General features: G+C 32.0%; 1 protein-coding gene across 1 annotated transcript; it reads right to left on the minus strand.

Annotated features, from left to right (window-relative positions):
* Positions 1-845: 845 nt before the first annotated feature.
* tw (Protein O-mannosyl-transferase 2) lies at positions 846-18,602 on the minus strand. Its single transcript, XM_074134485.1, has 18 exons — positions 18,443-18,602; positions 18,282-18,368; positions 17,457-17,541; positions 16,587-16,691; positions 16,344-16,452; positions 15,130-15,238; positions 13,108-13,267; positions 12,456-12,562; positions 11,597-11,679; positions 11,414-11,523; positions 7,509-7,727; positions 7,293-7,444; positions 7,130-7,218; positions 6,545-6,693; positions 6,270-6,426; positions 4,840-4,977; positions 1,553-1,664; positions 846-1,445 (listed from the first exon to the last, which is right to left on the minus strand). The coding sequence occupies exons 1-18, from the start codon at positions 18,481-18,483 to the stop codon at positions 1,340-1,342; spliced, it is 2,118 nt and encodes a 705-aa protein (XP_073990586.1). The 5' UTR covers positions 18,484-18,602; the 3' UTR covers positions 846-1,339.
* Positions 18,603-24,155: the final 5,553 nt, after the last annotated feature.

Below are 24,155 nucleotides of genomic sequence, written 5' to 3' on the forward strand. Positions count from 1 at the left end.
TAAGTTTATTCTCAATCATTTATAATTATTGATAATTGTCAGATATATTACGAGGCATCACGTCGAAAGATTGAAGAGGCATTAAAAATAATTACAGAGACTATAAGGAAGTAAAATGAGTTTTCTTCACCTTCCTCAACATATACTGATGGAATAAATAGTCTAAAGAACACAAAAAATATATTTAAATACACATAGAAACGCCTTGGAACTTCCAAGAACCTCTAAAATGACTACCTTTTTTGCCTTCAAATGCTGACACATAATTTGTAGACAGATAGTCAAATTTTCATTAACTATCCTGCTTATGCATAGTTCCGCACCGCAGACACAATTCTGCGATGAACAGTTTGAGAAGTTTGATAATGAGGAACCTCACCTTCGGAAACGAAGCTTGATGTAACTTTGCTGCGAAATCTTCCCTTCTAGGTAGAGAAAATTTTCCGGCACGGGTCGCGTCATTTTGGTACAGGCTGGGGGAAGTATTGGAAAGACGGAGAGCAATAGTTTGGGATATCTTGTTCTCTAGTGCTCCCTTCCCTTCTCCCAAACATCTTCTTTAGCCGTAGCGAAGTTAGCTCCCTTTGTAAAACTCAAGCAAATACAAAGGTGTGAGATTAAGGATTACCTCATCCCGACATTGCGACGTCTTCATACAGTCTCTGCATGCTCCTCGATGCATTGTGCGGAGAGAACTACGAACAGATAGAGAACGGATTTTGTCCCCCTCACCGCATATTTAAAAAACATTTACAGATTCCGAAGACCTCAACCGGTGTATTTCCAGAGAAAAGTCGAAAATCTTCTCGAGTACATTATTTACAGGGGATAAAGACAAATTGAAATTCAATACAAAACTACACTTTATTTTAAATAATAAAGAGCTGATAGACACAAATCAACATAAACTGTCTATGACAACTAAACCAACCCTATTTCGCTTCAATATTTAAAACATTCAGGCAGTAAAATCTTAATAAAAATATAAAAATGCAAAAAGTATTGCGAGATATTCTATTTTCTTTCTTCCACTCTCACACAAAAAACACACTTATATCCTGACCTTAAAAATATTTCTTCCTCAAAATGTCTATTACTAGAATACTCAACATCAAAGGTTTTTTTCCCGTAAGAAAAGAGCAAGTAAAAAACTCCCAATCCCTCTATTAACGAGATCAGTAACACTTCAGCTAGACTTGTGAGACTTAAAATACATAAGTTGACGAAACAGATGGTGAAAATAAAATTAATAAAAATTTCCAAGGATCCATCTATTTCAGTCCGTACATTGTTGAATTTGCTTCATTTGCATAAGGGCATGACATACCATAAAAATTAATCAAAATTCCCAAGAATCCATCCATTTTAGTCCGTACATTGTTGAATTAGGTTCATTTGCATAAGGACCTGACATACCATACGCAAGCGGTGAAAACTTGTAAAAACTAAAACAAAAAAGTCAAGGTTAGAGTTAATTTAAATTTAAAATACGAATAATTTAATTAAATAATTTTTAAGAAATTATGAATTTTAAAAATAGTTCTTATTTTACCTGAAAGCAACTGTACTGAGCATAACTCCAAAAAACCAGTGGTAGAGTGTTTTCGCCAAATTTCGGAGGATAATTAGCGGAAATACTTCCACAAGATAGTTTAGGATGATACCTATAAAACACAATATTTTGTTAGTTTACATCATTATGGTCAAATAATGAATTTTCACAAAAATTTAGAGAAATAAAAAAAATGTACCCACATTATTTTCTCCCGATAATTTTTAAGGTTATTTTTTAAACTTCAATTTTTTCCTAAATGTTGGGCTTCAATAATTTTTATCGCACTAAGGAACTGCCCTTCACTCATGCTTATAATCACCAATTGTTTTTAATAATGATGACTGAATCAAATAGCCAGACACTACTTAATGATAAAAACGTCTAAAGGAATGGCAAATATACAAAACATTGCACTAAATTTCAGGACTGAACAGAATGTCAAATGATATAGCTAACTCTAGGCTAGCCGTGAAAAAAAATAAGAGAAAGTCAAATTAAAACTGTCCGGTAGGACAGTTGTATAAGGGTTGATCGTCAAAAACTGCACGAAAAAGCGTAACGTTGAAAAACACCCAACTTTGATAATTTTTTTCTCTTTTTCTATAAAAGATAAAATTCCCAAATTTTCTTTAAAATAAAGGGCAAACCCTCCTTTATAACTGTAATTTTTTTGCAACCACCCAGACCTAATAGATTTCGAGAAAAAAGTTGCCGAAAATGAGCAAAAACGGCATTTTCAGAAATTGTTGTTGTTGTTGTTGTTCTTCTTCTTCTTCTTCTTCTTCTTCTTCTTGTTGTTGTTGTTACCTTTTTTGTAAACAACGTAGCGCCTAAACGCGTGAACCGATTTTCATGAATGAGGTGTCATTCGATTCGGAATGTTATGTAGATGTGCCTTTTGGGGGTCTCGACGATGTACACCGAATGGGAGAGGAGTTAGCCCCCTTTATGTAAGGCCCCCTTCAAAATTATTATTACTAATTACTCTGTAAATCTTAGCCCGATTTTGATAAAATTTGGTAGGATGATGGGGTTAGGGCTCCCCTATGTAACATTAAAGCGACGATCTGCTCTTACACTAGTTAAGGGGAAGTATAGCAATCGTTTCAAATTATCGACACGTGAACTGATTTTCATGAATGAAGTGTCATTCGAATCGAAATTTTGTACAGATTTGCACTTTAAAAGTCTCGTCGCTATGCCTCATATGGAGGGGAGTTTGCCCCACCAAAGTAAGGCCGTTTCTAAAACTATTATTACCAATATTTCTATAACGCTTAGTCCGATTTTGATAAAATTTAGCACGAAGAAGTGATTAAAGCTCCTCTATATGGCTGTGAAGTGCCATCATGCTCTTACACCTACTAAGAGGAAGTACTGCAATCGTTAAAATTATCAATGGGTGAACCTATTTACATTAATGAATTGTCGTTCGATTCAAAATCTTTGCCTCTTTGCCTTTTAGGGAGAAGTACTGCAATCGTAGTTTATTTTTCTTACTCCTCTTAAAAGGAAGGTCTGAAATCGCAGTTTAAATTTGCTTTTTACGTACAAATACCTTCCTATTTTATATAAAAAGGCTTTCTCAAAAAAATTGTTATTGAGGATGGTTTGGGGACCGCAACTATAATCATTCTTTAAAAAGATCTCTCCAGTGGTAGTTACGGTTCCTAATTAACACCTTATCAGGTTATAATGATAGAATTGCTTATTCCAAATTTTAAAAAAACAGTAAAGCAGATATGTAACTTAGCAAAATAGACAAAAATGAAAATCTATCCAAAAGGTACAAAAATCTCCTTAACAAAAACTTACAGTTTAAAAAGTTAAGTATAAGGGTTGATTAAACGCCAAAAGGTACACAAATCAGCTAGTACCCAACATTTCATTCAAGCTTAGTTGATATAATTTAAGTAATTTTGCTGCATTAACTTTTCCTTCACATTTTTTAGAATTTATTAGATGTCACAGCCTTATGCTGGCCATTTTCATCTACAAAATATTTGTTCAAGTAGCACTGTAGATTGACATTAATATCTATTAATCTATAATAATCAAACTATTAATTACAGGTTAAAAAGAAAACGTTATAAAAAATAAAAAAAATTACGAGGCTACAAAATTTAAAAACTTTTTTAAAAAAATGCTTACACCAACATACATCAATGATTTCGATTATTTTATTTTTAATAAAAATCGTCTGTTTAAGTTCATTCTTCGATTAAAGTAATTGTTATTTTATGTAGGAGTGAAACGTTTATAATAATAGGTAATAAATTATCTGGCTTTATAGCAAATAATATAGTTTTCTTCAATCACACTCTCAATCTAGGTGTTCTTCTCACAATGTTATATATATGTTATGTAATATAAAATAAATAAGTATTGCATATTTTTAGGACAGCTAATTATTCCAGTATTTTACTATAAGTAAAATTAAATTACAATTGAGAAATGAATAATTGTTGTTGAATAATCTACTTGTTATTAACTGTGTGTTATTTGTGCTCACGAATATTTCGGTAAGACGAATTCAAGTCTGAAATATTGTTTTAAATCCTCCGTGATTCAAATTTAAACAGTAGCCGACTCTAATTTTGTCTTTTTCTACTTTAACATGCATGTATAAGATGTGACAACTTCAGAATAAAGGGCATATTAAAGATAAATCAGAAGAATAATTTGGAATAGAGTTAAAATAAAGTACCTATTTAAAAACGAAGATATAATATACATTTTATCATAATTATAACCAAATAATATTATGAACGAACTGGCCAGCATAAGGGTCTGTGACATCTAATAAATTCTAAAAAATGTGAAGGAAAAGTTAATGCAGCAAAATTACTTAAATTATATCAACTAAGCTTGAATGAAATGTTGGGTACTAGCTGATTTGTGTACCTTTTGGCGTTTAATCAACCCTTATACTTAACTTTTTAAACTGTAAGTTTTTGTTAAGGAGATAAGTATAAACAAAGTTGCACTTCTGGTCAAGCGAGTTTCTTAAAAATTTAGAATTACTTTCTACAAATTTGATTCTTATTAGTATTATACGGTTACTGATAATTACAATTGCAATATCATTTCTGATGAAAAGTTAATTTCGCTATCATCCCCTCTTCCTTAAGAGCATTAATGAGAAATTATTAAACTATAACTTAGTAGTATTAAAAAGAATCAGGCAATGCGCTAACAACTTTTTAAATTTGAAAACGTAGCACTTTTTTTGATTAATAATAACACACCTTCAAAGCTAATGTCGAATGTTACAAGAAACTTGCCTGAAAGCATAGAATTGAAAAGTAGAGCTGGGAAGTAATGATGGAAGTAGAGGACTCGACCCATCACCCAGAAAGGCAGGTAATGCAGACTCCAACCAATGAACAACCAAACAACTGCACCAATAAAATTATCTTCACCTGTAAAAATGTAACAATCAAATTAAAGTTTCACTACAAAATAATATCTAATGCTGCCATAAAAAACTGATACAAAGTTTAATCACAAGGATAACAAAGGTTTGACTGTCAGTCAGTATGAACTGTTTTGCTTACTTGTCTATCTGCAAACTTAAATAATTGTGAAACTTTAGAACACCTAATTATGGTCCATTTATTTGCGATGTTTGCTTTTGATTTGATTATTTCATTTTATTTTTATTTGTATTTTTTAAAATTATGTATTACTTTTAATGCTAAATTATTATTATTATTAATTGTTTATTTAAAAACTTAACAGTTGCTACTAGAGTTGCTAGATTAAAGGCGATGGTATTGCTGTAATAGTTCTTCTCACATGATGAGCACTAAGTTCTAAAACATTTCATTACTGGGAGTTCGACAAAGCGTTTCTTTCGTGTCATTAAGAAGAACAACAGACGATAAAAAGGAACACTGTTTTAGGGTTCTCACAAAACTGACCATTACAGTTTTTTTTAAAAGCGTGTTGGGTTTATAGGAGAATCACAAGTCTCTAAAGCAATTTAGACCAGTACAGATCTGAAGTTCTGTAGAAATGTTACGCGAAAGGTTTCAAATTTTGTTTACGGCAGAAAATATTTTCACTAAAGAGAACTAATTTAGCCGCCAAAATTATAGGGTAAGTGCGCACACCTCTAGGGTAGAAAGAAAGTGGTGATTGGTACATTTGAGAGAAGAAAACACAAGTTCTCTTACGGTTTGATGAGTTGATATTTGCGCGGCAAATTATCTACAGAATATTTTAGTATTGAAGAACCTCAATACTAAAATCTTTTATCAAGCACTCATACGGTGTTTCAACAAGATTCAGTAACTGCATCCGTGAGACAAGGTGCAAAATTTCCAAGATTGGCTAGGACTCAAATGTTACTGATTGTTAGTACAGCAAAAAGTGGCCCTTCAGTTAAAGGCTAGTCACGAATGACATTCCGATCTGAAAAATCAACAAAACTTGATAAAGAAGCCGGTAAGTAATTTTCTTCTGATAATTCAGCGTGCTTTGCGAAGGAGACAAAGTGGGCATTAGTTACAGAGACGTACAACTTCAATAAACATACGAGTAGTTTAATAATGCTTGAAGATGTTACTGTTGGCAGTCGAAAGTTTATTTCATTCTTAATTAGTTACATTCATCACCTTTGTAAGTATGAGTAAAAAATTAAGTAATTATTCATAAAAGTCTTTATGGCTGACATAAATTAATTAAATTTGAATTAGAAAGATATAATAACCTGAAATTTGTAAATGAATCTTTTTTCCTCGTTGTTTGGCCAAGGAGTCCACTGTGAATAGCAAAATAAACACAGCTAAAATCACTAGATTCACCCACCAGATAATTGGATTGCCTAAAAGATATATCCTATAGCTGTTTCCAGAAAAAAACTGCCCCTAAAATAAAAGATAAAATACTTGACAAAATATCCCAGTTTAAAATCGACTCATTATAAATTCAGAATAACTGAAATGAATACATAGTTCATAAATTTAGTTCTCTACGTATTTGTACCCTATAATTGATTGGCCACTGCCAGGGTCTAGAAGTCACTTCACCATCCTTGGGCTTCAGACCAGCATTGCCTTGCAACATTACAGCATGCGACTCAATCAATCTTTCAACAAAACTTGATGCATACACGTCAAAACTTACGTTTGGTACTGAAATAAAGTCAAAACCAGTAGGAAGAGAAAGTAAAAAAGCAATAACGTTTCGAATAATACAATACTGGAACACAACTATAACATAATAAATATAATCAATTATTGCTAATAAATAATTAATAGTGCTCATCCAAGTATGAGAAATGTGAATCCTTACATATAAAATTGTGTAGAGAAACAATCACACAACTTTCGGTTAATTAAATCTTTAAACAGTCATAAATGACAACTTTTTGAAGTTTTTTTTTTTTTTTTAACTATATTATCTCCGCAGAAATCAGGATCTAGAAAATGACTTCACTGAACTTTAAAGTTGTACTTAGTGCAGAAATTTAAAAGAGTTAGATCCATCCTCGAGAATAATTGCAATAAGAAAAACTTGTGTGAGTATTTTTCACCAGACTTTAATTCTAGCTAAAAAGAATAAGCTCACATTTAGGATAGTAATTTTCTTCTATATTCCAGTATCCATAACTGTCCCTTATATTCGGATTACAAGTAACTTCTTGTTGTTCAAACGCCCTGAGAGAATTGAAGCTTGGTTTTATACAAGCTTTTTCAAATTAACAAATGAAAATATTGAAACGATATCTTACCACGTAGGTAACTGCTTGCCAGTAGTAGTGAGCAAACAATGTTGTAGGTAATGGATTAACTTGATCTGAGAAGTAACAGTTTTAACAACGTCACCATGTGAACCACCCACTATATGCACTTTCCAAATATCGTTAGGATCTCCGGTTCCATTCTATAAGGCATAGCGTTTTTAAACGCTGTTTTATTTACTACTCCATAAATAAATGATTAATTACCTCTCCGTATCCAGTGACCTGGTAATGTTTTTTCGTTATGGGAGCTATTTCCCTGTGTGAGTGCAGGTTTCTGCGAGTAGGTACATGTTCTAACCTGACTAAATTTCCATGCTTTAACAGCACGATTTCATTTTTCAATGCAGCATTCTCTTCCTCGAAAGTCTGATAAGATTTAATCAGCCATTTATTATTGTCGTCTTTATGTGTATATGTGGTGACCTACGACAATAAGACAATCTGGCTTTTAGTGATATGTTAATTTTATATTCTTTTACTGCAAGCGGACAAAAGTGCGAAGATTTGTTTAACACAGTAAATATATTATCTGAGCTTTTTAGCCGCAAAAAAAGTTCGTCTTGAAGCTAGCAGATCGGATCGACGAGTTTACTCGTACATGTCTGAATTTAGCGCGCATTATAGAGATTGGTGAAGGCCACTATTATTATTATTATTATTTTTTTTTTTTATGATTTAAGGCGCGTCAACATCTAAGGTTATTGGCGCCCGGAGCTTTTTTTCAGTGCACTGCCGGCCTCCGGACAGTGTTCTCTCGTTACAGACAACACTGTCCATCACCGGACAGTGAGCTGTAAGAAGCTCCTAGGAAGAGAAAATCTAAGGGTCAGCAGCTGGATTCGAACCCGGGACCTCCGCGTGAGAGTCCAGTATGCTAACCTTATAGCTAATCCCTTCCCTTGCCATTATTATTATTATTATTACAATTATCACCACTTTATTATTATTATTACTTAAGAAAATGAAGAGAGGATATGAGGAAATGCATACCAGATTTTTTTTTTGGCCTTCTGAGCGGGCAGATTAGCCATGAAATATGATGTAGGGGTATATAACTACTTACTTATATTGGAATTTGATTACTGTTGCTATGTTTTACTAATGCCTTGAGTGTTACCAGATTAGCCTTCATCAGTATTTGTTGCAAATTAGTTGGTAGTTCTAACTTATTGTCCCATATTGCTTCCCAAAGTGAGTCCCGAACTTTACTCCTTTGGGAGCATGCCAAAATTAGGTGGTTTGAATCAGCGTCTGGTACTCCACATGTGCACCGCCTGTCAGGGAGAACCCCAATGCGGAACAGATGACTTGGAGTTCCGTTATGGTTCAATCTTAAACGGACTATAGCTGTATAGAATGTTCTATTTTCACTTAGCGTGCCATACCAGGGTTTAACTGGAATAGAGGGCTGTATGGCGGAGTAAAATTTCGCTTTAGCAGTTTTGCTTTTGTCGTATTCCTCCTGCCACAGCGCATAGTTACTTCGCCGGACTAGATTTTTGAGATCGCCTGCTAAATATGGCTCTGAGTAGGCTATTCCCGAGGTAATAGCATCTTTCGCTAAGGCATCCACCACTTCATTGCCGCCAATACTGGCATGACCCTTATACCAGATCTTAGGAGATGCCTTAGATCAAGAATTTTAATCTGAGGGCTGAATTAAAGAAGTTTGCTAAGGGTAGCCAATTTTTGCCGTTTAGGAAATCTAAAGCATCTATACTATAAAATGAAGGGAAGCCGAGCCTCTTAGAACGTAAACTACTGAATACTAGACAGACCAATAATAAATGCTCTCGGTTACACAACATACATTTTGTATCGGAATTCTTAAAATATTTATATTTGCGCGGCATAACATCTGCCTTTGCTTTAAAAACCCACCTTACTTAATAAAGCTGAAATTCATGGTTCAGTTAGGAATTTACAGTGAACAGGAGTTCACTGCAAACGAAAGTTTCGAATAGTGGAAAAATATTAAAACTCCTCATGTATACAGAAAATTTTTTTTTGTTCCCCAATCCTCTGATATTTTAGGCTATCTCAAGTCTCAGTTGATATTGGTTGCTATTTATCTTGTAGGACTGCCAATTACACAGAGGCAGCTCCCTCAAGTTTATCTTCCAAGTTGGCTGACTGTATAGGATTAATGTGATAAAGATCTGTCTTTGAGAGTACTTAGTACAAATGAGGTTTGGTTCTTTTAAAACGCTGCACTTTGTTTCCTTTCTCCCCAGAGGCAGCATTAATTGTAGGTGAAACAAAAATTTTTTTTTTAAGTTTTATAGAATTATCTACCTCAGTAGAAGAGCTTTCATCAAATCAAATCAAATTCAAACTTTATTTGTATAAAGATACAATGTACCTGTTACAAAGGAGTTCCATGTTCATGTTTACTTTATAAACCTTGTAATCTATAAGATCTTAATTTTAACACTTTTTTTAAATAATTAAAAATTGCATACATATTTTTTCTTCAAATTTATTAATCAATTTGCAAAATTCTTCTTTAGGATTGTTATATTTATTTATGTGGAGTGGGATTCTGAAACTTTCATAGACTGGGCAGCAAAAGGTGAATTAATGTTTCCGGTTCATTCTGATTACACATTAAACAATGATCTTTGGGTTTGATTGTATAAATTAGAAGAGCTTTTAGCCTTTATAATCAGTTTGTCATACCTAAGTATGGCAAATTTTCCTTATTTTCGAGCCTCCAGAAAGTTAGGTAATACTTGTTTTCTTATTTCAATTACATTTCGCGGAAAATCATCAGAAATATTCATTGTGGAGCCTTTTAATTTGTGACTATTTATAAGAAAAGTAACTTAGTACGTAACTATGAGAAGGCAATCAATATAGGCCGAGATTTATTATTTTCATATTTGCCATTATTCCGTCCAGTAAGTAAGTCAAGTACACATTTTAGTAAAAATCTTCGTAATATAATTAACCAGAGCTATCCCCTGTTAATTGTCAAGGAGTGATGGGTCTCCTTTTTTAGTTAATGACACTAATTTAAAGGCACCATTTCTCAAGAATGATGTCCTTCTCTCAAATAGTGTATAATAGGTTCAAAAAATAATGAAAACCACATAAGGATTTAAATGATAAATATTAAACGAGGACCCACAGAAGTGTTATTGTTACAGGCATCAATGCTAGCCAGTAGTTCTTATAGGACGATTCTAGCTTGTATCTAATAAGAAGTTTTAACTAAGTTGCTTTTAAGCAATAACTTTATTTGAGCCAGATCATGACTCACAAACAGTAAGTCTGATCTGGGATCCTTATATTTTACAACACATGTAGTGTTAAAATGTAATGATGGCACACAAAAAATGACCTGAGGAAGAAGGGCAACTTACTTTAAAATAAGAAAAAAGGTTATGAACTTTCCATGTAATGTCAGAAATGTTAATATCCTTTGATACTTCTTCACCTTTAACTGGGTAACTAGTCAGTTAAAAGTGTTATAAAAGAAATTCAACTCTGCGAATACATTACTTCCCAAAAAGAGAGGCAAAAGAAATTATTAAATTATTCGATGTCAGTATCTTCCTTTAAGAGTGGTAAGTTACATTATACTGCAATTACATTACTTACCCTTAAGATGGTTGAAAAATTAAACGGTGAATACGGCTTGATTGAAATATTTTTCTAAAAAGGAGTAAGAGCAGGATGACACGTAGAACTGAAGCGGGGAACTAGTTTCTTTTTTATCCTGCCAATTTAAATCAAAATTGGGCTAAGAATTACTTATTTAAGAAGACAAATTTCTGAAAATGTGGTTTTTGGCAATTTTTTCTCGAAATCTATTTGATATGCATTATAAAAAAAAAATGCACTTACAAACGTCAATTTCGAAAAAATAAAAAAATTGGGCAACTTTTCTATCAATTTATTCTTTCCGTTAAAGGTTTTCTTCAACAATTTAAACTCGCAATATCTCTTCTTACGAGCCGTAAAGAAACTAAAAAAATTTAATATGATTAAAAAAATGCTTTATTTCCTTAAGGTGTAAAAGCAACCCAACATTTGTAAAAATTCTAGTTATTTTGAAAACAATCATTTTAAATTTGTATTCATCATTAAATAAATGTATACGACACCTGCTGCTGTCTGGCTCCAACTCCTTCAGGATATAAATGCCAGTGCGAGTGCAGGTATCCACCACCGGTTCTTCCGTTCTTGAATGTGACAACTGCACCATATGCTACTTCTAAATGAGGAATTATTAATATTACATAATATTACTTTATGTTAAGGTTAATTACGAAATAATTTGAGATTACCTCTAGGCATAGAAGCATTATGAAGAGAATTGTTCGCCAGTTGAGACTGGAAAGCTGAACTAAAAAATCCATCACCGTTCCCACTGAAATTTATAAATACTAACGATAAAAAAATCATGGAAAATTTTGTATCAAAAATTACTCTGTAAGGCTACTCTGCCGAAAACCTGATTTTTAATAACATAGGAATACCAACAATGCTTTAAATGTTTCTTATCATATAAATAGTAAATTGTGGAACACTACATTGTTCCGAAAAAACTTGTAAGAGGTACGCTCAAAAGTGAAAACTTATGACTTTCTTCGACAGTTCTAACTTATTAAATTGCCTTAAAATTTGGACTTTTAACAAAATCTTGTTTAGCTTCTCTATTATATAGGTTCACTAAATCAAAGTGTAGAATGTAGGTGGGAGACATTCAGATATCCAAGAAATCTCTAAAATCAATTTGTTCTCCATCACAACACTACTTTAGAATTGCTTCGAAAATTATTTTTCGAGAAAAAATTGAAATAAAACTATAGATCTAACCCACTTAGAATGAATACAAATTATAAAAAATCGTTGATTAAAGTAAGGAGTATTTTTAAAACATACTTTAGATTAGGCTGAACGTTTGTTCAGGAGTAGTTGTCGGAGTGAATAGCTAATACACTTTTCTATAAAATCCAAGTCAAGACTAGGAATCGAACCTATTAAGCTCAAGGCAATAAACACTATTAGGGCCACATCTACAACCGATCAGTTAACATGACCTAGGGTCAAAATTATACCATGCAGAAATCTAAATTCTAATATCTGCGCTTACATTAAAAAAAAGTTAATTGTCATGTTATAACAAAGTATATATGAACTTACCTCTTGTTTAATATAGTTAAATGAATATAGAAGATTGTTACATACAGCAGTACAGGAAGCAAGATTAGTCCTATCACTCTTGCCAGGAAATGTTTTGCCATGCACTTCTAAAAAATAGCGATACATTATTTTTAATCAGCAACTTCTAATTAAGTTTAAAACATTAAATCAATACGATACATTAAGAGAAACCAGATTATTATAGTTATAAATCAAGATCGATTCAAAAATTACTTGCTAATAGTAACTAAGGAACACAATTTTCTCTTTTTAAAACTACAACCCTCATACAACTGTCCTACGGGACAGTTTTAATTAAGAAGGTAGATATGAAAAGGTACTCTTCATAAATGTACAGGAAAGTTAAAAGTGCAATATAGAAATGCGATTTCTCTCCGTATAAGGAACGACATGAAAAAAGCATTTCTTATTCAGAAGATCTCAAAATCTGTAAATCAGGACACAGAGTTGAGATTGAATGTAGTATGTGACTTAACAGTAAGAAGTTATAGAATGATATATGTATTATATTTGTACTAGTTTACTCTTAAGTAACGTTGAAGAGTGCTTATAGTGAAAATATAACTTAACTTTTTATGTTTAAATCCAGATTTGCCAACAATTAAAAGAAATAGATGTAAATAAATTTTACCATGGTTACATTTATGTCACTCATCAATTCCCACAACTGCCACAGTGTGTGAATCCCACAGAAGATCACCACGAACAAACCCACAAATTTGACACTCACCGCACAGGCAAGCATAGTTCCAGTGAAACACAGCCACGCCCACCATCTTCTGGTGAAAGCACTGTAAATATTAAAATGAATTATGACACATATTCTTCCCTCTTTAAAAAAACAAATTCAATAGGTAATAATAATAAATAATAGGAATAATATAATCAATATGAAAAAAGATATAGAGGTTTAAAATTTGAAGGATGTGCCAAGCCTCCAAAATTTAACCTTCTATATCTCAATAACTTGTAGCACTAAAACATTTCTATTTATACCACTTATACTGCAAACTTTTCTCTCTAATTCGCCAAAAAATTCTTTAGAATCGGATCAGTATAAAGAGAGATATAGAGGTTTGGAATTTGAACGATTTACAGAACATCTTAAATATACCCTACTTTATCTCGTATTGGTTGTAGTAAAATACTTTAATAATTAGCTGTCCTATTCCGGCGTATGTCTACATTTTATTAAAAAACGTATTATGATGTATTAAGTATTGTGAATGACTGCATAGGTGGTATTCGAACTGTGGATCTCCCACTTACAAAGCCATGCTCTAGAACACTAGACCAACACCCGCCCCACCATGGCAAGATATTCTTACCGTAATCACAGGGCAAGAAGTATTGCTTACGGGGTACATTAAAATGATGTGATGGTTGCTTTTATTTGATGACAAAACAAATTTATCCTGATTCTCCTACAACCATTACATTAAACTACATTTTTTAAAATCTTCAATTATTATTATGATTTTTCTTTGTGTCATAAAAATAACATTTTGTGCAAACCGAAGACCTCCTTTGGGACGTTTTGATGTGTATTTCTGATGGAAAATTAATATTGAAAACCGAAAACAATTAGATAAAATTGTAACTTTGATCTTAAATATCTCGACAAATATCAGGGATATAATTTTAAACTTCTCATAATGCAAATTACATAGTTTAGTTAGAGACAGGTTTAATTAATTTATAATTAAAGAAATTTAAACTGCAAATAATTTCAATTTGAAAACAAAAACATGATACCAAAAGGGACAAAATTATGTTGTGTACCTGAACTTGATTTTGAGATATTCGATTTCGTTAATAATAAAATATTTGATAACGTGGAGCTTATTACAGAAGCATAATCAGAATCATTATATTTAAATTACATACCGTTTTATCCTTGGGCTCCAAAATTTGAGCTCTATCCAATCAAAATAAGTTGTAAATATGGAACATTTTTATCCGAATTTAGCGTCCTATAGAGTGCCAATTTTCCAAAAAGTTTATTTCATTGACGAAGTTTATTTGAAATGCCCATAAGTGGCAAAGTGCGTGATACAGAAAAATATTGACCGATGAATATTATTTTTTTTTTGTATTTATAAAATAAAATGCTTGCAGGCAGCGGTAAAAATAATTTTTTTTTCTTCAAGAATGCATAACTTGGGAACTACAAAAGCAATTTTAATTTTTCAAAAACAGTTTTTTTCACAAAAAAAAAGTACTTTTAGAATTCATAATAAAAAATAGTGCTTCCCATTTGAAAAAAAAGTTTGTATCTCTAACCTGCATATCAGCAGCAGAATTTCGTATTTTATAATATCATTAAGATACTACTCAAAAAATAAAGGGAGTTACGATTTGAACTTTTTTTCTATTATCAATAATTACCGAGTAAAAGGGGGTGGACAACTTAGCCCGGACACCCTGTATATTTTTTTCTTATTCTAATTCCTTATAATACAATGAATGATTAAAAAAATTGCAACAAAATAAAAGAAAAAAAAATTAAGATTTCAAACTCGATTGTTTTTGTTATTATTATTTTTTGTTCGTAATAAAATCTATAATTACTGATGTACTGATAAAGAATTCAGGCAGTAACTCTATATGAATTATTGGTTACTAAACTAAATATGAAAGAGTAGCACCTTACCAGTTTTTGTTATTGTAAAACTTAAACATTCCAAATGTTGAGAACATGATAAAGAAAAGTAGAATTGGATCCAAAAGAATGTACTGCGAAAGTGTCAATATACCAACATCTAAAAAGAAACGGAATGAAAAAAATTGTTTAACATTTCTTTTTTAGTAATATTAACCTTTAAATTTTTTTCGTAACCATAAAATAATTTGTCTATTTTTAAACAAAATCAGCGAGTAAAAGTAAAATTTTAACTGCAAGTAAGAAAAAATAAAGGTAGCCCTTTCTTTCATACCATACGTGACAAATATTATTTAACTAAAATTGGCCTGGGATCCAGCGCAAAACTTCCAAGACCTCAAAACAAGACGTGGATAAATTACCGTACTGAAGAAAAATTGATACTAACGTCTGGAAATTTTTCTGAGAACACTCCATAAGTATTTAAACAAGCTGCAGTATAAATCCATTCTCGGTGTATGCACTTTTTCATATATCACACTTATTTTAATTAGTAAGCGACAGTATTTCAACTTTGTATTTCTCTCGAAATTGTATGTTTTGGAGTCCCTGTGTCCGGCAACATGGTTTTAAAAAATCGGTCAACATACCCAAAAGTATAAAAACGAAAAAGTTCAAATTTTTGCGTACTATGATTTAGTAAAACTTATAAACCGAAAGTACTATCTAACATTTAACTGAACAGATATTCCAGTTTTTTGTTACGATTTTCTTTAAAGGCTCCTAAAACGAGTCACTTTTATTTAAAAAATTTATCTAGAAAAATTCATTTAAGAAGCTTCTTTCTTAAGTGCGATTTCATATTATATAATTTTAGTATCGCTATAAAATTATAAGATCCAAATCCATGGCCAAAAGACCAACTTGTAAGAATATAAGTCGGCCAGAAGTGAGACTATACATATTGCTTTTTTTTCAGTTTTCTGCGATTTTTTAATCAACGCCCAACTGTTTTCTTTAAAATTGCTAACTTCATAATGATCTGATTAATATAGAGCGAGAAATTGAGACATTAACTTAGGTAATATTTTGAACCAAGGAATATTTAGCGACTATTATCTCCTAACAATGGCATCGTTTAAATCACTCTTTTACTGGAGAATTTTAGGGGCCCCGCGAACTCTGGTGTCATTAAATGCATCACTCTACTCACTGTTTGTTGTATAACTATTTTATATACTTTTATTTTTGGTAAACATACTTACCACAAATAATAAAAATAGATGACAAAAGCGACGAGGGGAGAGAATGAGTTAATTCCCACACTATCAGAAAGGCAAGTGGTGCAATGCAAGAACCAAGGAATGTGCAGAACTGAAACAAAATATGTCCTTACTATAGTTTTTTTTTTGTTTTCGAATATTGTTGTAAGTTCGGATGATAAAAACAAATGTATCTAAATGAAAAAGTCGAAATTACTCTTAGGAAGATGTAAATATATAACTTACTACTCGCATTCCTATGTAGTTAACATTTTCGTATTTGTCGCCCGGTTTGTCAAATAGGAAACTTCCATCGTAACCAGTAACATAGCCAGATAATGCAATTAACATCTGCAATATTGAAAGATTAGTATACATTTTAGTATACAAAAGAAAGAAGGGTATACATTTTGCATTCAATGACTATGGGAATCCAAGAGGTTGTTTTCTAAATCTAGAAATGTTTATTACACCAAAACAATGTAAGATAAGTTTTAGTTATGTATTATTTTCAGAACTGAGATGATATATTTTCAAAAACCCTGTCTTGGTTCAAGCGTGCCTACCTTAAACCTTCTTAGTGAATAGCAAACATTCGCGAGGAATGGCGTAATACGGTTTCATTCTCCTTTCCAGACTTTGCTACAAAGTTGATTCTTCATGTTATTTCTCTTTTGGAATAAATATATTTTAAGGATTAATTGTTTTGTATACATACTTTCAAAAGATTCCAAGAACTTAACTTCCTTTTGGCAAAAAAGTGTTTATGGTTGCACCTAAACGAGATAATATCGAAAAGTATTTTTTTTCCCCGGCGCATCGACAGCTTGGTCATTACCAGTAATTGTTTTTTATTTAATTCACAGACACTCCCAAATGTCAAAACATAATCTATCTTACCTAAATAAACCCACATGAGTATTTATAGTAGTCAAGGTCTTTTATTTTTCATTCAAGTTTATTTGCTGATGTGCATCTCGCAAATCCATTTTTAGAAAATAATACAATGGGGTGAGTTCAATATTAGATAAATTATTATACAACACATTTTTAATAAGATAACTAACCAAGCCAATAAGAGAAGTGTATATGTATGCAACTTAAATTTTTACAAACCTTTCCCAGTGGAGGATGCACATCAAAAAAAAAGGTTCTGTTTATATACCAACTTCCCATCTTGCCAAAGTGAGTTTCATCCCAACTGCAATCATAAACAAAACGTGATTACACAACTTTGGAAAAGGGTTCAATAAAACATTAGTTGAATCCGAGTACTCTTTTCTTTACACAACAACATTGTCAGCCGAGATTAAAACAAGGTCACTTTTAAAAAACTTCTTTTTAATTTTTATTGTTGGAAGTTAGTGACTTTAACAGTAATTTCCAAAAATTAGTTTTCCACATGTACAAATGCAACCCATAAAGTTATTTATGAGAAAGAATACGAACAAATTTATTTGTAATTTCAATGTGACAGTATTACCATATACATATAATACACTCCTAAGTTTTTTCAAATATTTTTATTGATGTCTAGATAATTTCAAAAAATCGTAAAAATTTTTTGTATTATTTTTATATTACTCAATCTGTATTTATATTAGTGTGATATTTCTTTTGTACAGAGATGAAACAATATTTGTGTTTGAATTAGTTGATAGCACTTCAATATTTCCAAAATCTTCAATTTACAACGGTCGAAAACCAAAACTATCATTTATTAGTAATACTTAATACCACTAATATCCTTACTAATGGTCATGCATGCTGATATCTATCTAACATTATGCTTTTTGGATGTTAAATGCTTTTGGGGAGTGAGATCATATAGAGTGCACTCCAAGAGAGTGGTAATCTTTAGAACATAAAAAAAAGTTACAAATTACGAACATTTTAAATATCCGTACCATATTGTAAAATTTAAAATTCATTCAAGCTTACCATACATGGTCAGGAACTGTAACATTGTAAAATCTAGTACTGAATGAGATAATTACTATTGCAGTTAACATTAGCCACCAATTTCCTCTGTTTAAATTGAAAAAAACAAAATAATTAATTTCAGTTAAAATAAAATAAAAGTACAATTAAGGTTGACTTACCTTAAAGAAGAAAGATTGTTATGGTAATGAACACTCTTCATTTTTTGCTTGAAGTACAAAATAACAATTAACAAATAACTAATATTTAGAGAACTAAAAATAATTCTGCGGTCTACATCTCAACGAATTAGACATGCCAACATAACAAGAAAGGTGTATAAGTGGTTATTTTAGAATCGATTCAATCGATTAAGTCTAATTTCATATCAGTTTTGATTCCCATCGATTGTACTGATTACGAAAATCTATATAATTCTGCTAACTTAGTTGATTACAGTGCAGGATTTTTGTTAACGGACCATTAATGAAATTTGCTAAATTATGGGCGTTACAAGGGAAGGGAGAATTACGATACTGCTACTTATACTTATGTCAGTGCCACTGAAAAGTTTGCGGCGACCATAAACTCTCTCACAGTAATTCTCTAAATTCTATCATTAATATTTTTCTAATTTTCAAATTGCATTAGGCTAAAATATACCTAAAGGTTCTTTTAAAAAAAAGCGTGACAAGCCATCCTTCAAGAGCTTATTAAAACTGTCCGGTAGGACAGTTGTATAAGGGTTGATCGTCAAAAACTGCACGAAAAAGCGTAACGTTGAAAAACACCCAACTTTGACAATTTTTTTCTCTTTTTCTATAAAAGATAAAATTCCCAAATTTTCTTAAAAATATAGGGCAAACCCTCCTTTATAACTGTAATTTTTTGCAACCACCCAGAACTAATAGATTTCGAGAAAAAAGTTGCCGAAAATGAGCAAAAACCGCTTTTTCAAAAAATCTTCTTCTTCTTCTTCTTCTTCTTCTTGTTGTTACCTTTTTTGTAAACTGCGTAGCGCCTAAACGCGTGAACCGATTTTCATGAATGAGGTGTCATTCGATTCGGAATTTTATGTAGATGTGCCTTTTGGGGGTCTAAACGCTGTACATCGACTGGGAGAGGGGTTAGCCCCTTTTATGTAAGGCCCCCTCCAAAATTATTATTACAATTACTCTGTAAATCTTGGCCCGATTTTGATAAAATTTGGTAGGATGATAGGATTAGGGCTTCCCTACGTAACATTGCAGCGACGATCTGCTCTTACTCTTGTTAAGGGGAAGTATAGAAATCGTTTCAAATTACCGTCACGTGAACCGATTTTCATGAATGAACTGTCATTCGATCGAAATTTTGTACAGATTTGGACTTTAAAAGTCTCGATGCTATGCCTCATAAGGAGGGGAGTTTGCCCCACCCAAGTAAGGCCCTTTCTAAAACTATAGTATTATTACCAATATTGCTATATTGCTTAGTCCGATTTTGATAAAATTTAGCACGAAGAAGTGATTAAATCTCCTCTACGTGACTGTGAAGTGCCAACATGCTCTTACACCTACTAAGAGGAAGTACTGCAATCGTTAAAATTATCAATGAGTGAACCGATTTTCATCAATGAATTGTCGTTCGAATAAAAATCTTTGCCTCTTAGGGAAAAGTACTGTAATCGCAGTTTATTTTTCTTACTCCTCTTAAAAGGAAGTTCTGAAATCGCAGCTAAATTTTGCTATTTACATACAAATACCTTCCCATTTTATTCAAAACGCTTTCTTAAAAAAAAATTGTTATTGAGGATGGTTTAGGGACCACAACTATAATCATTCTTTACAAAGATTTCTCCGGTGGTAGTTACGGCCACCTTATCAGGTTATAATGATAGAATTGCTTATTCCAAACTTTAAAAAAATCTGTAAAGCAGATATGTAACTTTGCAAAATAGACAAAAATGAAAATCTATCCAAAAGGTACAAAAATCTCCTTAACAAAAACTTACAGTTTAAAATGTTAAGTATAAGGGTTGATTAAACGCCAAAAGGTACACAAATCAGCAAGTACCCAACATTTCATTCATGCTTAGTTGATATAATTTAAATAATTTTGCTGCATTAACTTTTCCTTCACATTTTTTAGAATTTATTAGATGTCACAGACCCTTATGCTGGCCAGTTCGTTCATAATATTTTTTGTTATAATTATGATAAAATGTATATTATATCTTCGTTATTAAATAGGTACTTTATTTTAACTCTATTCCAAATTATTATTCTGATTTCTCTTTAATATGCCCTTTATTCTGAAGTCGTCACATATACATGATATTAAAATAGAAAAAGACAAATTTAGAGTCGGCTACTATTTAAATTTGAATCACGGAGGATTTAAAACAATATTTCAGTCTTGAATTCGTCTTACCGAAATATTCATGAGCACAAATAACTCACAGTTAATAACAAGTAGATTATTAAACATTCATTTCTCAATTGTAATTTAATTTAGTCCCCCTAATTTTACCTATAGTAAAATACTGAAATAATTAGCTGTCCTAAAAATATGCTTTTTTTATTTATTTTATATTACATATATACAACATTGTGGGAAGAACATCTAGATTGAGAGTGTAATTGAAGAAAACTATATTATTTGCGATAAAGCCAGATAATTATTACCTATTGTTATAAACGTTTGACTACTACATCTTTATTATGTAGTAACAATTACTTTAATCGCAGAATGAACTTAAACCGACGATTTTTATTTAAAAATAAAATAAACAAAATCATTGATGTATGTTGGTGTAAGCATTTTTAAAAAAGTGTGAATTTTTTTAGCCCCATAATTTTTTTATTTTGTATAACATTTTCTTTTTAATATGTAATTAATAGTTTAATTATTATAGATTAATTATTCTATTATATATAGATTAATAGATATTAAAGTCAATCTATAGTGCTGCTTGAACAAATATTTTGTAGATGAAAATAGCCAGCATAAGGGTCTGTGACATCTAATAAATTCTAAAAAATGTGAAGGAAAAGTTAATGCAGCAAAATTATTTAAATTATATCAACTAAGCATGAATGAAATGTAGGGTACTTGCTGATTTGTGTACCTTTTGGCGTTTAATCAACCCTTATACTTAACATTTTAAACTGTAAGTTTTTGTTAAGGAGATTAGTAACTGAAGAAATGCGGAGACAAATGCTGCCTTTGGTTTGGGCAGAAAACCATTTTGTTTTAAGTTCTTGAGAATTTACAATTTTCTAATGGTAGCACCGATTGTAGGTGGGAAGCATAAAACTGCTCAAATATTTCTGAAGGTAGGAGTTTCGCAAGGCTGGCCATTGTCCTCGAGCCTCTTCAATCTGCCTACTGACTGTCTCTATCATGAAATCTACGACCCTCGTTTTTCAAGCCAGTATGGGTATGACTTAAATACCACTCCCGAAAATGTCACACGCACTGGATTTGCAGACGGTTAGGCTACGGTATCTTGGGATGTTAAAACAGCGTCACAGAGTATTCTCTGAGATTGATCGGATACTAAAGCAGCAATTGATGAATTGCAAAGATGAAGTACCAATGTAAATTTACATTTAAACCTTCATCACAGTTTAGGGAACCTTTAGGATGGGGCAAAAATAAAATACGAGGGGGGAAAAATTGTATTTAAGGGTGGTCTATTTCCTATATCTGAACTGACTCTTCAGAATGAAGTTATTAATTCGAAAGAGTGCCAAAACTAATTTGGGACTTTCGGCTAGCTCTTCCACGGCTGTTTTATTATGCCCCTCGACGCTACATTTGGGGCCTCAGACTCATAGGCTGCAATACAAAACTCCATTGCAGAACCTTTCAATTGCACACTGCCTTAATTACAAATGTGGGTGACACCGCTTTTCAGTCAACATTCATTACGCCACTGAAGTTTAAGAATGTGCAGTGAGACTTGGCATTGATATGATCTCACTGGAAGATCTCCATACTGTGACGAAGATTAGGACATCCCTTTGAGAGGATGTCTTCAGCAATATGAAACTTGGGATCTCTTACAAGTTAGAGAAGTAGGACATATTTTCCATGAAGAAGTGCCCTCTATCGATAGTGATGGGTCACAGTAGATACTAGTAACATTCCCCAAGAAGGATAAGGGAGCAATAATTGTAGATCCTACAATAAGGATTGCACTAGTGACCCATGCCATACTGAACAGGTTGATCAGGAGAAGAAGGCGATTTTGAATCCGTGAAGAGTACGGTGAGCGGCAGTACACCGTTACAGGATTGTGAGTCGATACTCAAAGAACAATCCCCAGAAAGACTGCCGACTTTTTCAGACCACTACAATTACGGTGCTCAGTTATTTCCGGCTAAATAATTGTACTGAATAATTCTTGAAAATGAAGCTTGCCGAAAGAAATTCCAAGAAAACAATTGCCTATTGCAAGAAATTACACCCGTCAAAATACTATTATTTTTATTTGAAACAATTACTTTTAATTGAAACATTATTTGAAAAAATGTGGTTCCTAAAAATAAATTACATTGATAATCTGTGATTTTAAGTATTAAGGAGGCACGAATATGTCTGCAGTATTAGATTGCAATCAAATTGAAAATTTAATGTGAGGGATAATCGTTTGAAGATTTTTCATTCGTATTTGTGATAAATGGAGTAAGAAAAAGTTAAATAAATGATGGTAAGTTGCATGCGTTTTCCAGTAGTCTGCTCATCCGAGCAATTTTACAGTTTGGCCCATTTACAAAAACATATTTGTAATTAATACACCTCTAGCCTTTCTTAACGTACCTGTTCCCTCTGACAATTAATTCACTCAACGTTTTATATTATCAGAATACTTGCGCTTACAGGAGTAAGAGAAAATAAAAAACAGAAATAGTTCCCATTTATATATCTAAGGAGGGAGCTATTTACTAAATGTGATATTACTCACACATTAAATCAGCTGCCCTCTATTCTTAGCCTACTATATTTAGAGGTTTATATTAAAAAAAAAAAAAAAAAAAAAAAAAAAGACTAACAGTCCAATAGTTTTATATTTTAGTCTGACCCTGTTCAAATTCTAGATGCGAGGCATAAAAAACGAAAAGAAGATACCAACCCATTCATTAACTCAAACTTTTTTTTAGTTTCTCTACCTCTAAAAGAGGAAGTGTTACATTCGTGTGGATTTTCGAATTTGATATTTTTTTCAGGATCGCTATTAGGAGGTCCTTAGTAAATATAAAACAAAGTTAATTTCTTTAAACGACCCCTGGACTGCACTCAGTATTCTAGCAGTCAGTTAAGCCCTTGAAATTCATGTAAACTAAAACATAAATTAATTTTGTCTGAAAAACTGTAACAAATAAAAATCATATGTTATCTAATATTGCCAGTTAAAGAAAGTCGAAGTAGCTCTTCCCGATAAAATTTCAAAAATCTACTCTGTAAAATCGCATCTAAGGCGATTTTCTTCAGACTTGAGTTCCAGCAATGTTTTGATATTATATTTGCCGAACATTAAATTGAGAAACCTCATAAAAACCAATATGCTTTTCTTCCTCAATATTTCGACTATGAATCTTTTTTTTTCTAGTACTTCTATAAAAGCATATCCAGGGCCATCCTAAAGCTCGGGAATGGCGAAGTCTTGGCCACACGAGTTTCAACATAAAAATTATGGTAGACTATGAACTTAACATTCATTTTATGAGTTTTGGATCTTTCACGTAACTTAGGTGAAAATGAAAAATGAAAACATGATGCCAGTACTTTGCTAAAGTTACTCAATTAGTATGTCTCAATAAAGTGATTGTAAATAAAACTTTAAGAATCTTTTGTCAGACACGAGATATGTTATTACAATTTCAGTTGCTAAGACAGCGGCAGAACTCA

Source organism: Rhodnius prolixus, unplaced genomic scaffold, assembly GCF_049639745.1.
Source record: "Rhodnius prolixus isolate KJV_2025 unplaced genomic scaffold, Rpr scaffold_16, whole genome shotgun sequence".
Lineage (NCBI taxonomy): Eukaryota > Metazoa > Arthropoda > Insecta > Hemiptera > Reduviidae > Rhodnius > Rhodnius prolixus.